This window comes from Ochotona curzoniae, unplaced genomic scaffold, assembly GCF_017591425.1.
Source record: "Ochotona curzoniae isolate NIBS_2020 unplaced genomic scaffold, NIBS_Ocur_1.0 contig_2210, whole genome shotgun sequence".
Taxonomy (NCBI): Eukaryota; Metazoa; Chordata; class Mammalia; order Lagomorpha; family Ochotonidae; genus Ochotona; species Ochotona curzoniae.
The window spans coordinates 48,509,719-48,524,777 of NW_024465369.1; the positions used below are offsets into that span (position 1 = coordinate 48,509,719).

General features: G+C 43.9%; 1 protein-coding gene across 4 annotated transcripts in view; it reads left to right on the forward strand.

The window, feature by feature from the left end:
* Positions 1 to 15,059, forward strand: part of MYO1B (myosin IB) — a 137,398-nt gene that overhangs the window by 71,019 nt on the left and 51,320 nt on the right. For all 4 annotated transcript variants that reach the window (XM_040971896.1, XM_040971898.1, XM_040971897.1 and 1 more), the window contains exons 7-10: positions 8,927 to 9,025; positions 10,242 to 10,345; positions 11,793 to 11,940; positions 12,226 to 12,344. In XM_040971896.1, the coding sequence (XP_040827830.1) occupies positions 8,927 to 9,025; positions 10,242 to 10,345; positions 11,793 to 11,940; positions 12,226 to 12,344 (470 nt within the window). The remainder of the gene's footprint in view (positions 1 to 8,926; positions 9,026 to 10,241; positions 10,346 to 11,792; positions 11,941 to 12,225; positions 12,345 to 15,059) is intronic.

Consider the following 15,059-nt stretch of genomic DNA (forward strand, 5'->3'; position numbering starts at 1 on the left):
TATGAATTCCTGAAGTTAGTGTTATTTGGAGAGAGGCATTGTGAAATTAGAGGATGGCAAACGTTTGCTTCAATGGAAAAGGTGCAAGATGGAAAGTACATCAAAGATGTCTGGCTTGTATGAAATGATATTTATCCCATTTTGTTAAGGGTTGTGAATCCTGTAAGTTTTATACATTTGTATTTTAGCATTTTGGATTTAGTGTCAAAGAACTGGAGTCTTACAAATCTGTTGCTTTTATGAATAATCCCGGGTATGTTCTTTTATCTGTGGTGCCTGGTGACACTTTCCACTGGAGAGAATGTTACAAAAGTTTTGGGGGATTTAATCTCCTAAAAGGTGGGAGGGGGACCAACCAGACGTGTCCACCGTGGTTAAGCGCTGTGACTTCAAGTGTGTGTGTGTACCTGCACAAAGCGAGGGCTAGAGATGCAGCTGTCCTGCCCGCAGCAGTACATCCTGAGCTGGGCGTGCAAGGGCTGGGGACGAAGATGGAACTGGTCCAATCCTGCTGGCCCTCCTCCTGCTTTGTTACACCTGGCACGTGCATAAGCCTCCCTAAGCAATGCTTATTGACTTACTCTGTGGTTTGTAACATCTAAACAAAAAAGTTGCTGAATTTTCTTTTCCTCCATGTCTTAATCTTTGAAATGGAGATAATGGGGGTTCTGCTTTTGTAGGTTATGGTGATGTATAAATTATTAGCATCTAATGCACATTTTATGCTGCCTGGACGTGGGAAGCTAGCACTCAATAAATGTTTGCTTGCTTATTTATTGTCTCTAGCTCTTCATTGAATGTATACTTTTTAAAGACAGAAACTTGTCTGGGTTTTCTTAATGACCAACATAGTGTCTCACACTTGAAACAGTTTTTATGTTAATAATCACAGAGAAGTCATGAAGAGATAAGAAATGTGTTAAAATTTGCCGTTTTATTAGTTTTGTCAGTATTCTATGCTGTTTTAAAAAAGCATTTTAAGTGCTTTTAAAAAAAGTCCCAGAAAGGCAAAAAAAAAGTCCCAGAAAGGCCAAAAAAAAAAAAAAAGTTATTGCTAATGAAACAATCTATTATACATTTGTTGTGTTAAAAAAAAAGTTCTGTAAATAATGAACACAGGCTCTTTCCTGAGTGTTTGTGTGTGTAACTTGTTCATGTGCACTGCTTGTTCTTGCTGCCTGGCATATCTCCAAAACATAGAAGAGTGAGTCAGTGGTCCTGTAAAGTGCTCTAGGGTTCTATAGGTTAAGAATTCAGGTGGGGGCACAGTCGCCTAGTGGCTAAAGTCCTTGCCTTTCACACACTGGGATCCCATATGGGCGCCAGTTCTAATCCTGGCTGCCCTTCTTCCCATCCAGCTCCCTGCTTGTGACCTGGGAAAGCAGTTGAGGATGGCCCAAAGCCTTGGGATCCTGCACCCGTGTGGGAGACCCAAATGAAACGCCAGGCTCCTGGGTTCAGATCAGCTCAGCTCCAGCTATTGCGGCTGCTTGGGGAGTGAATCATTGGATGCAAGATCTTCCTCTCTGTATCTCCTCCTCTCTGTGTATCTGATTTTCCAATAAAAATGAAATAAATCTTAAAAAAAAAAAAAGATTGGGGAGCATTAGACATACTTTGCTCTCACCTTGTATGGGACTGAGGTTGGGAAGATGTGAGTGGCTTGGGGAAGTTGACCGTGTTCAGGACCAGAGTCTGGAGTCTCCAGAGGCGTTGTCACTCATCTATCAGCCTCTTGTGGGGAGAGGACTTCAAGTCCAGGCTCAGCTGTGGGCTGCAACCGCATGCCTACCTGTGGACTCCCTGAATTATCTGGGGTTTTCCCAACATAATAGCTAGACAGAAGGAAAATCCAGGGAAATTCCAAGTGTTTCACTTTCTCAATACTCTTTCATTAAAGCCTTATGGGTGCAGGACATACAGGTAATACCTTCCAAGGGGATAAGTGCCGAACAATTTGCGACCATTTTATTTGTGACAACCACAGTGTGATATTGTTTTGAGAAAAGGCCACAGAAATGTCCCACCTTGTGGCCTGCAGAGTGTCCTCTCACTAATCTAAGGTTTGGCCGTGAGAGTTGTTTTTGGTTAGAGAAACCATTAGCAAGCACAACCAGGGATTTGAAAATTGGTTACATGTTGGAGCTGTCCTGTCTTGCTGCTCCCGGGAGCACACTCATCCTGTGAATGGAACCTGGACTGGTCTGCCTGGTAGTGAAACATACTAAGAATGAGCTGTCAGTTGCAGGAGCGAACGAGGAAGTCTTAGCCAACCCCTCGCCAAGCTGCCAGGAAGAATCAACCAGGCTGGCTCAAGCCAGCACCACCCAGCTGACTCTCACAGTCACGAGCTAGTAAGCAGAATTGTTTTAAGGAACTGAATTTGGGGATAGTTTGGCAGGCAGTAAAAATGAACCAACACAGGGTGCCCTTTCCTTCACTTCCGTTGGAAACACATGAAACAGAGACCTTGAATCCGTGTGAGGGGAAGGGCTTTGTCGCTGTGAAAGACAAGGTGGAACAAAGAGGCTGAATTCTGTCCTTTAGGTAGTTTACTAACGAGATGGGCATCCACAGCATTGAGCTGCCACTGGGCTCTCCCTGATGGGCACTCACCTGCCTGAATCACAGCAGCAGGAAAGCAGCTAAGCAGGTGACCCAGGTGGGCTGACCCATGTGCAGCTCTACCCAGCCAAGTCCTTCCACCTGCCCCCAGGTAGCAGTGAGGAGCTCAGGGAGACTGGGATAGCGTTCCAAGTCCCCTCCTGCTGAAAATGGGAAGCAGGAGGAAATCACTACCTCCTTCCCAAGGAGCGTGGGACATGAAGCCAATAGCTCTGAATTTTTATTTTCATATCATATCATCTGAATTTGCGAAATAATCAGCTTACTCTTTTAATGTGCTTGCTGGCTTATAGTGTATGTGTGACACGTTCATGCCATATTTCATGAGATAAACTACTACCTTAAATTATTGGAGATTTATAGCTTTGTCCATTTTATTCTTTATCTTTTATTGATGGCAATTCCTTGATTAGGAGTGAAACTGCCTAGTACAACACTGGAAACTCAAATTTGTTTTCTTGGGAACAGATGTGTTAAAATGAATTGAAACTACTTATATAGGAGTCATTTCTTGAGGGCTAGTGAGGAGCCTTCATTCTGGCATTCTTGGAGTTACAAAACATAAAAGAACCCAAGATAATATGTTACCAAGTTCATAATGTAAGGCTGAGCTGCTTTGCTTTTTTTTTTTAAGCATTTTGGTCTTTATTTCTGTCTTCTTTAGGACATTTAATCTACCAGTGGTTGAAAAATCTCTGAAACAAAAATCGAAATTTCAACAGGAGTTCTTTTTCTGGAATAGGTGGCTTTAGATAAAAGTAGATGCTTTGCATTTTTCTTGATTTTTACCTTTTATTTTGCAAAGATGTTTACCTTGAAAGAAATCTATAATGAAATAGGACTGTGTATAAATACAGAAGAAGGCAGATGTTCAGATCTACTTAGCCTCAGATTGAGGGATGAACCGGTGTGTATCAGGGTAATATGCATAATCAGTGGTTAAGAACTAGATGGTTCTTTTATGTTATTCTAAGGTCTGGCGTGGAAGTTGGGAAGGGGAGAAGAAGGAAAGAGAGAGGGAGAGAGATGGGAGAGAGGGAGGGAGATGGGCAAGCCAGGAACGCAATATAGGGCTCCCTCCTGAGTGGCAGGCACTTGATTGCTGTATTTTGGAGCGTGTGTTAGCAAGAAGCTGAAGCCAGGAGCCAGAGCCAGTTAGCAAAGTCAGGCACTCTGGCGTGGGATGTGGCTGTTTTAACTGGGACTGGATTGGGCTGGAGCCGGGAGTTTAGTCCAGGTCTGCTACATGCAAGGCAGAAACTCAAGTACTAGAGCTGCTACTGCGACTTTTTAGGGATTGCCCTAGCAGGAAGTTGGAGTCTGGGCTGCAGGTGGTTGTCAAATTGCAGTATTTCAGTATGGGACACAGGTATCTCAACCAGTTAGGCTCAATGCAAGCTTCCTTTTCAGAATTTTTCATGAAACATATCCAGCTCTCAAAGTCCTGATTTTATAACTTTGGGATACTGATTTTGGAATGAAAGCTTTAAAGCTAATATCTCAAAATTAAATTGCTGTTGTCAGCAATGGAGGAAGGAGAACAGTTAGAATGACATGGCATGCCACACCTTGTAGCTCTCTGAGCCTGGAGAGCCTGCATGTAGATGGAGACCTGAGTGAGGCCAGGTTTGGTGACAGCTCTGGGGCCCATTTTCTTATCTGGCTTCTAGTACTTTTTATTTATTTTTTTTTCCCAGAGATTTATTTTTGTTTTATTTTTTTAAAGATTTATTTATTTTTATTATAAAGTCAGATATACAGAGAGGAAGAAAGACAGAGAGGAAGATCTTCAATCTGGTGATTCACTCCCCAAGTGAGCACAATGGCCAGTGCTGTGCCGATCTGAAGCTAGGAGCCAGGAACTTCTTCCGGGTCTCCACGCAGTGCAGGGTCCCAAGGCTTTGGGCCGTCCTCCACTGCTTTCCCAGGCCACAGGCAGGGAGCTAGACGGGAAGTGGAGCTTCCAGGATTAGAACTGGTGCCTATGTGGGATCCTGGCGTGTTCAAGGCAAGGACTTTAGCCAATAGGCCATGCCGCTGGGCCTTTTAGTACTTTTTAATAAACATGTGCACCAAATGATAGTAAGATGACATTTGTCTCCTCTTTTTTGTCTTAAAGATTTACCCTTAGCGGGTCTTCTGATTGCCAGTCTTAAGGCTTATGTTTATTTTCAGGAAAGCATCCACTAGATCAGTAAATAAAGCTCATCATCACCGTTTCCCCAGAACTAACATCAGTTAGACCCGCTAATCCACTGGTTATGTGGCAGTTTGTCTTCAGCAATGGTCATTTAAGAATGAAGGGCGTCCTGAATGCCCACCGAGATTATGCTTTCAAGGTTACTAAAGCAGTATATTTTTTCCTAAGCTATTATTTGGCTTTTTTGTTCTTATGCTCATTTAAAAATGTTCTCTTCCCAGCAGGTGCATCATGGACATTTTATTTCTCACATGCTGATCCTTGGGGGGGAGGGTTGTCCCCCGACATGCACAATACATGGAGTAGACTAGTTTGGTCATGAGACTAGCTAAGGGAAGTCCTTATATGAAGGTCAGCTTCTTGTGTGAATGGAAGGGGCATGGAAGGGGTTGATGGGTTAATCTGATTTGATTTCTTTAGAATGGCTTAGGTTCTCTTTCAGTAAAATGTAAATTTTTATTAAACTTACACCTTGAGGAGGATGAAACTGCATTGAAATACCTGGAGACTTTTGTGCTCTGTGCTGTACTAAATAGCCAACATCCATCTAGCAAAACTGTTGCTCACATAACCTTGCTGGCTGTGCTGCACGGTGGTGGACGTGGCTAGGGCAGTGCGAAGGCTGGGCCACGTTCTGCTTTGACTGAATGCAGAGATCCAGTTAAGTGCATTAAAATGGTCAGGTGGTAAGACCCTCAGGTGAACTGAATTCATGTTCTGTGCTTTGATTCAGCTTTGTCCTGTTAGATTATGTTGGTACATGCACATTTAGTAAAAGAACCCATTTGGGAATGGTCTTAAGCATCAGAAAATTATTTTGGGCATACAGATTCTCCCTAATTGCTGTCTTACCTGGTAGCTTGTGATTTATAAGAGAAATCTTAAAGAAGTGGAAATAGGAGGCTCTGGGGTAAGACAGTAAAAATTTTAAGTGGGAAAACTTTCAGCTGTCTTGTAATGAAAGGTTTCTAATCTTGTGACCAAGTTGCTTAGGTGAAGTCATGAAGAAGTCTTGTATTTCATGTAAAGTACAACACTTCCAAATATTAGAGGATTTTGCATTTTCTTTTGCTTGGAAAAAATGTGATTCTCTAATTATTCAAAACCTTGAGTTCTGGATCCCTTAGCCAGAATGTCCAGTGAGTTTTGACTTTTCATCTATAAAATGAGGCTTATGAAATCAGCCTCGGTAAGACATCCAGGGTCACGTGCAGCCCCGAAGGCCAGGCAGCAGTGCAGCCAGGGTCCCCTTGCCCCTTTCCATTTGCCCTTCCCCTTGTAAAACAGACGTGGTGTTATGCTACCTATTGGAGTTTGATAGCAGCCGCTGATTATGTCAGCATGTGTGGTTTGAGAAGTACTCTCAGCCAACATTTCTTTTCACATGGTGTACACGTGTATATTACTCTTTAACTTGGTGGCTATTAACCTGATGAAAATTACAGCCATGGCCGTGGCTGTCTCCACCCTCTCCATTGTGTGGGAGCCTTTATTCCAAAAAGCGCCAAGCACAGGGGGGCCCGGAGGCTGCTGTTGCTGACCTTGTCACATGCTTTGGGAAGGTATTATTACACAACTTGAATTGCCATAATTTACTCTTAGGATGTGGTTCCGGAAGTGTAGCCAGGCAGCTGTTTGTCATCACCGGTAGGGGAGGGGGCAGCAGGCTGCTAGTCAGAGGCAGCCCAGGAGTTAGGGCAATGGGGCAGAGCCTGGGTTTGGGGGCCACTCTGCCTCCCTGCTCCTGCCCTTCCTCACTGCTGAGTGCCTGTCATCTCATCTTGCAGGGGGGCTTCTGCTGTTGGCTGTGGGGGATGTGGGAATACCTGTAACTTGCAGGCATGGGGAAGGTCTTGGGGTTCCTCCCCCAGTCAGTGCTGGGTACATTCCCAAATGGTTTCTGGTGTATAGTGGGTGAACAGGCAGTGAACTAATTGAAGGAATTTGTGCATGAATGGATGAAGTAAACTGTAGCATTTGTTTATTTTTCACGGAGTTGAGTAGGTTTCTGCTGGACTTGGGGAATTTCCTATAAAGATTAGCTTCTCAATGACAAATCTGTCCATACCCTGTGGGTATTTTTTGTCTGAAACTATAGTAAATACTCTTAGAACCCTCTAGAAGCCCAGACGCAAAACAAGTAAAAAGACGCAAACCTGAGTCCTGCTTTTCCATCCTGACCTGTTTTATTTTCTGTTCTGCTGGTCGGTACTCTAGAACTGATTTAAGCATTTATTTCCTTAGACTGGATGAACGTTGCAGTCTTTTTCTCTACATTATATCCCATTTGTATTTTCTGATTTCGATTTGCTTTTTTCTAAAAATTCTTCATTATGATTTGTGGACATTGAAAATCTCCAGCAATATAAAAGCAGTAGATGGAAATGAAAAAGAAAAATCCACAATATCCTGTTCCTTTAAGTTTTTGTTTATGCATTTTTGTTCTGACTTAATTTTGTTTCCTCACGACCCTGTTTCTTTGTTCTTACAACCTCGTGTCTTTGCAACCCCTCATGACTTTGATTCCTCAGATCTGCACCCTGTAACCCTGCCCCCAAGGGCCAGCCCCCAAGTGCAGGTGTAGATTCTAGAACCGAAAGTGGATGAGCTCAGTGATCCATGCCAGAGAGATCATGCCATCTCTTAGCTTTTTATCTTTCTAAAGATTGATTTGTTTGAAAGGCAGCGTTTCCTAACCTATTTAAAGATAATGGTTTAGATGTCAGCCCCACTGGTAATCAAATATAGTTGTGTGATTGCTGATATGAAGCCTTACAGCGGAGCGTGGCCTCGTGCGTAGTCTCCACCCTGTTTTGAATCACTAGTGTATGACGAGGAGGACTCCAGGCTGAAGCATTGTCCTCCCTTGTCTGTTGCCGTTCAAGCTCATTTCTAGCTGTCCTCTTCTCTCTCCATCTTCTTCCCTGCTTTCTTTGCTTTTGTTCTTGTTTCTTGAAAATTTGACGAGAGTTCACATTTATGTGATGCAAAACAATCCGGATCCAAAGAAAATAATGCTGTTAAATAACACTAAATCCCTTTAAATGAGAGCTAACGTTTGTTCTCTAGGACGTCGAGATAGCCAGAGAAAGCTTCACTTCTCCCTGGCAGTGGTGCATGGGGTGTGAGCTGGAGTCTGTTCAGTGCCTGCTGTGCTGATGTCATTCAAATCCTGGTTCCACCAGTTGCCAGCTGAGTTACTCACATTCCAGTGCTCCCAGTTGTTGTCAGCACTAAAATGATACCTTGTGGAGTTGAGAGAATTCAGACAGGGTCAACACAGCCCATTTGGACAGTGACTTGGTGAAATGGTAGATACCTCTCTCTGCTCTCTTTGTGTCTTTCCCTCTGCCCCCTTTCTTTCTCTATAACTGCCTTCAATTAAATAAATCTGAAACAAAACCATATTGCCAGAGCAGGTGCTGTGGCACAGTGAATTCAGCTGCTGCTTGGAACGTCTGCATCCCATGTCAGTGTGCCTGGTTCAAGTCCTGGTTACTCATTTCTGGTCCAGCTTCCTGCTAATGTGTCTGAAAAGCAGCAAATGATAGACCAAGTACTTGGGTTCCTGTCACCTCTGAGGGAAATCAAAGTGGAGTTTCTAGCTTTGCCTGGTCCAGTCCTGGCTATCGTGGACATTTGGGGAGTGAAATAAAGCATGAAAGATCTCTCTCTCTTTCTCTCCCACTTTTTTCCTCTGTTACTATATCTTTCAAATAATCTAAAAAGAAAACTGCAGATTTTAGTCAGCTTGTCAGAAGGAACTTGTTTTGTGTATTCTTTGTTTAGATGAAAATTATGACTGCAAATGCTGTTGAGAAGGGAGGGAGGGAAGTGTCATGGTCTTCTTAGAGCTCTACCTATGAATGTATAACATCTGTTCTTTATATTTAAAAAATCTCAAATGCCTGATTGCATTAAAATAACTAACTCTGGGTGAATTTGGGTGGTTTAGAGTTGTGCTTTTTGGTTGAAAATAAAATTGCAAATATAGTTTCTCTTGCTATTCATAGAAAATGAGTAAGAAAGCCACAAGGGGAAACCCTGATGAACTTGAAATAAAATAGATACTATGCTATGACTTAATTCTCTTTTCCCTAGATCTCTTAGAGAAATCTCGAGTGGTCAAGCAGCCGAGAGGCGAGCGCAACTTCCACGTGTTCTATCAGCTGCTCTCCGGTGCCTCTGAAGAGCTCCTCAGTGAGTTCCTGTTCCCGTGTCTTAATTTGCATCCTCACAGAATTTTCTCTGGCATTCTCTTTAACCGTTTGTCCCATATGCTTTTCCTCTTCCTTCTTAAAAATCTTCGATGACTGCCTGAGGTAAAGAATGTGGTTTGTCGGCTCCTACCACACACCCAGGGCTAGTTGGATATCCCTGAACCTTACTAGATAATGGTGTCTCTGATGAGTTGAGTGAACTAAATGTTGGAGGAGATGCTCATCACAAACTCAGAAAGTGAAATCGAGGAGTGTAATGTTGACTTGGAAAGAGAAAACTTGGGAGAAGTAAGCGAGCTCAATCATGTAACAACACATGACTTAGGAAGATCAAAGCCAGTGGGGAGACATTGCAGCTGGTACGAGATAAAACCCCGGCTTTGGATAGGCTCGCAAGTTAATATAGACCACAAGGGTAGCATCACAGAGTCAGTAGCTGAATGCTGAAGACTATTGAGTGCATAGTTCGTAGAAGAGGTTATGGAAATATGGAGAGTTGATGGCACTTGGGGGAAACTGTTTTCATTAAAATCACCAGATGAAACAACACTGAACGTAACAATGCTGTGTATAACAATGTTAACTCTTACTCACAATGTACATATGTTAGCAAGAGACAGTAAGTACGGGAAAGCTGACAGTTGTCCCTAAATCCTTAGAGTCGGTGGGAATCAGTTCAAAGTTAGGATCACTCTCTAAGGATGCAATTAACAGCCCAGGCTGAGTCACAGGATGGACAGAGCCTGCCAGCCAGTCACGCTGCTTGTTGGAATATATCCCAACAAGATAAGTCACATGAATCCAAATTATAACTTATATAAAGATGTTTGCTACTATCCTATTTGTATTATTATAAATAGATGGAATCAAATACATGGACTCATAGATCCAGTGGTGAGGAAGTGGTCACCAGGGAGACACCATATGTTATAATGAAATAATATATCAGAAACATATTTTATGCTGTAAAAACGTAGAAAAGGAATAGCTCAATAAAAAATGAATGCTCATGAACAGGGTGTGGCATATGTAAAATGGTGATAAAGATGATTTTTAGGAAAATGTTTCTGGTATTTGGGTATCTGTTTCTGGTCTGATTCATTATGTAAACATCTGCAGGTTTAAGGGAATGAGATTTATTGAAGGTGATTAAATTTATTGGAGCCACTTACCCATTTGTATGTATGATTTATTAGATAAACTTAAACTTGAGCGGGATTTCAGCAGATACAACTACCTGAGCTTGGACTCGGCCGTAGTAAATGGAGTGGACGACGCAGCGAATTTCAGAACCGTTAGGGTAAGATGGAGTGCTTTCTCAGGCTTTTCTGCGGGTAACACTATGTGGCTTAATTGGAACTGGTAACAGTTCGCACTTTTCTTTAAAGTGTAATTGATGCCCCCAAAGGTTTAAGAGTTACACAAGAATTTATTAAGTTTTTATTAGCTTGATTTTTTTTACCAGCTCAAAAATCACACGAGGTCAGGGAGGCCATGCTTTATTAGAGTATATAATTTCACCGTTTCACAAAAGGCGCTTTCTTTCCCGAGCATCCTGGGGCTTGACTGTTTTAATGTTGTATTGAAACTCACACTGTTTTCATAGCCAGAGTTAATTTCCAGGTGTGAAAACGGCTCTTGGATCAGGTTAAATCATGACCATTTCTGAACCAGACAAGCCCATTTTTGTGCGATTTTAGAAATCTCATGTATAAACCAGAGTGATTAGCATTCCACATTCATTAGAAAAGAAATGATTTTGAGCCGTGTTCTGTTTTCTGGCTTTATGCGGCACACACTTTGAAAATGACTCCTATTATCCTGTGGTATGGTAACTGGGATTTGCTTCCAAGTGAGGCAGCTGGGGCTATGGGGAGGGAGGCAGGGGAGTAGCTGGGCTCACAGATAAAACAAGATTGACATCAGCTCATCACTTGGGGTGAATGCAAAGCACCTGCAGGATCTTTTCCCTGCTGTCTCTACTTTTCTGTGTTTGAAATTTTTCTTAATCAAGAAAACATCCGTTACTCCCATTGCTGTGACCTAATCAGTAAGAAGGAGGGATAAAAACTGGCTGTGCTCACAAAGAAAGCATTTTCCTAAGACTATGTCACTTTAAACCTGGATGAATAGCCTCATATGGAAACAATAGCCTGAAAATTCCTGAACATGGCTGTGTAGAAGGTTTGCGTCCAAGTTCTGTCCTGGCTATGACCACTCTGCCTAGAACTGATTTCTCATGAAAGCTCATGAGTGACCGTAGGTCTCCTGTAACACACAGTCTTTTGGACAAGGCCCTTCAGCTTTGCAAACTAGGATTTTTCTCACATGTAAGATAAATCAGGTTTTTTTTTTTCTCCCTGCCCCTTGGAGGGTTACAAAAGTGTTTTGTTTGGGTTTGTTTCTGCTTGTACCAGAACCCCAGTGTAAAACAACAAAACACACCCCATGCATATGCACAGACTGAACTGCCGTGGTTGAGGTGGCGGCAGGAACTTAAAAGCTCTGCCCCTAGCCTGCACTTCCCTGTCTTCCTCTTTTCATGCCCTCCTCCGCCACAGCACTGCCAGTGGAGGATGCTCCTGCAGTACCCCTAGCACTCCTTAAATCCCCGCTTAGGACACAAGATAAGCCATAGCTTTGTCTTATCAGGCCCTCTCTGCTGAAATAAATCTGTAATACGGCTCATTAAAAAAATAATAAAGACTGCAGAAGAAAACAGGTGCTTTTTTTTCCTGCCTCCCCAGAATGCCATGCAGATTGTTGGTTTTATGGATCACGAAGCCGAGTCTGTCCTGGAGGTGGTGGCGGCTGTGCTGAAACTGGGGAACATTGAGTTCAAGCCCGAATCACGAGTGAATGGCTTAGATGAAAGCAAAATAAAAGACAAGAATGGTGAGTCCATGGAGATTTGACTCCTTGTAGGAAGCTGCTTTGAACATCTGCCTGGTTTTTAAACTAGTAAGGAAAACGCCTGCCTTGTGTTCACTGGTTTGAAAGCTTTGCGGTAAAAGTGAGCAAAAATACCTTTGTTGCTACGTTTTCAGTCTTTTGATTTAGACATCTCACACTATGCAGTTTGGCTGTGATCTAGAAAGTACAGCCCAAGCCATAAGAGTGATTGTTAGCAGTGTAAATACCATCATGTTTTGTGTCTTTCCCTCCCTCCCCTGCCAACAGAACTCAAAGAAATTTGCGAATTGACCAGCATTGATCAGTCAGTCCTAGAACGAGCATTCAGTTTCCGAACAGTTGAGGCCAAGCAGGAGAAAGTTTCAACAACACTGAATGTGGCTCAGGTGGGTAAATCACAGTGCATGCAAAGTTTGCTCCAAGTGTCTGCTATTTTTTGAATAGTGCTGTAAATAAAAACTTTTTTTTGTACTGTGTTCCAGGCATGGTTTGGGCACATATAAATGTGGTAGGCTAAACAGATAAGAATCTCTTGCCTTCATTGAACTGAAAATCCTGGCAGTGGTCCTAGATAACAATTCAGAAGGGGCCCGGCGCGGTGGCGCAAGTGGTTAAGGTCCTCACCTAGCACGCCCGGGATCCCATATGGGCGCCGGTTCTAATCCCGGCAGCCCCGCTTCCCTTCCAGCTCCCTGCCTGTGGCCTGGGAAAGCAGTCGAGGACGGCCCAAAGCTTTGGGACCCTGCACCCGCGTGGGAGACCCGGAAGAGGCTCCTGGCTTCGGATTGGCATAGTATCGGCCCGTCGCGCTCACTTGGGGAGTGAATCATCGGACGGAAGATCTTCCTCTCTGTCTCTCCTCTCTGTATATCCGCCTTTCCAATGAAAAAATAATAAAAATAAATCTTTAAAAAAAAAAAAAAAAGAACAATTCAGAAGGAAAATGATACAGTAAGCTTGAACCTGTGGTAAATGCAGTGGACAAAGAGAACAAGTAGAGTAGGGGAGCTCCTGGGAGTGGGAAAAAAGGGTTGGAATGGCATGGTCAGCCTCGTAGCTCCCAGGACTGTTGTGGTTGCAGTGTGGAGCATGGAGGAAGAGGAGTAGGGAACTGCAAGGAGACAAGTGCTAACCCAGAGATGCTGACTTGCAGCAGGTGGTGGCTGTGGAGTGAGGGAGAAGGTGGCACACTGTGCATGTATTGCCAAGAGAGTCCACAGGATGGGCTGATGCCCGATACCTGGTTTAGGAGTCAAGAGTGTCCCAGAATCTGGGGCACAGAAACTGGAAAAGTGGAGTTCACTGATTTGGAAAAGCCAGTTGGTGGTCACATGACCCAATGGATGGCCATGCTTTGCTTGTTGGAGCCTTCTGTCTTGCACATGGAAACCAACAGCATCTTTCTAAGACCCGAATTAGAGCAACCTGCTTCTCTTTTGGTTCAGGTTAAAGAGGTGACTGTTTAGATGGATGCCTGCATATCCCGGTGGCTTCTGGAGCCTTTGCAACAGAAAGCCCTCTCCTCTGTGTTGGGGATTTTCCCAGTCAGTGCTGATCTGGGCCAGAGAGAAGTGACTGCTTTAGGACTTGGCCCATCCTGGCCTGTTTGGTCCAGCTGTGTTCTGTTGTCTCATTCTCCTTGTAAGTAGCTTTCAGCCTCTAGAGCACAGGAGCTGGGAAGCTAGGCCTTCGCTTTCAGCAGGGCTTTCCTCCCAACCCCGAAGTCCTTCTCTTTGTTTCAACACTGATTTCTTAAGTTAGGGGGGTTTGTTTTGCTGTGGCAAATGCTGTAACTGTGTGTGAAAGTTGGATTTGTAGCAGCAACTGTTGTGTGGCTTTCCTCCTTGGTTGCTGCCTCTGCTGCCATATCTGTCCAGGTTAATCTCGTAATTCAGGTTACCAAGAGTGATTGACTTACTGCACAGCCTAGCCTCCAACATATGTTGTTATTGGGAGGGAAATAAGGGCTGAAGGAAGCTGTCACAGAGAGCATTGAAGGATCTAGGTACAGAGAAAGGACAGAAAGGCATTTTGAATCAAAACAATGAAAAAGTAGGACTGGCACTGTGATGTAGTTGGTAAAGACACAGCCTTCAGGGCCCGGCGCGGTGGCGCAAGTGGTTAAAGGTCCTCGCCTTGCAAGCCCGGGATCCCATATGGGCGCCGGTTCTAATCCCGGCAGCCCCGCTTCCCTTCCAGCTCCCTGCCCGTGGCCTGGGAAAGCAGTCGAGGACGGCCCAAAGCTTTGGGAACCTGCACCCGCGTGGGAGACCTGGAGGAGGCTCCTGGCTTCGGATTGGCATAGTATCGGCCCGTTGCGCTCACTTGGGGAGTGAATCATCGGACGGAAGATCTTCCTCTCTGTCTCTCCTCTCTGTATATCCGCCTTTCCAATGAAAAAATAATAAAAATAAATCTTTAAAAAAAAAAAAAAAGACACAGCCTTCAGTGCTGACATCACGCATGGGTGCCTGTTTGAGTCCTTGATCCACTTCTGATCCGGCCCCATACTAACAATCCTGGGAAAGCAGTGAAAGCTGGAGGCGCCCTGGACCTACCCCACCTGGGAGATCAGGAAAAAGCTCCTAGCTTCAGCCATCATGGCCATTTGGGGAATGAACCAGTGGGTGAACATGCTTGCGCTTACTGTCTTCTCGTTCTCTCTCTCTCTCTCTCTGTGTTTGTGTCCGTAATTTTCTTTCAAAAGGATTTCAAAAACAAGGAAAGCCTCATTACAACATGTATCATTAATAGGATTGATAAGCTTTGCCAGAGCTTTAGTAATATAAAGAGGATTCAAAGAATGTAGCTGAAAGATTAACCTTAGATTAAGGAGGAGAAAGTCCACAGCGATGACCCTTCAGCTTGACATGCAGCAGAATCCGCTGGCGAGAGCTCTGCCTTCAGTGTGGTGGTTCTCTGGTGTCTGGTTTAGGACCAGCAAATTCATATTCCTGTGAGGTTGAAAGATGGCGCTGCTAGTGCTGACCTGAATCCCCTCTTGAGAACCTCCCTGTTTGGATGTCTTCAATGATCATATTGGGAAAACAATGATAGTGATGCTGGCACTGTGGGACCGCAAGTTAAGCTGCCACCTGCAA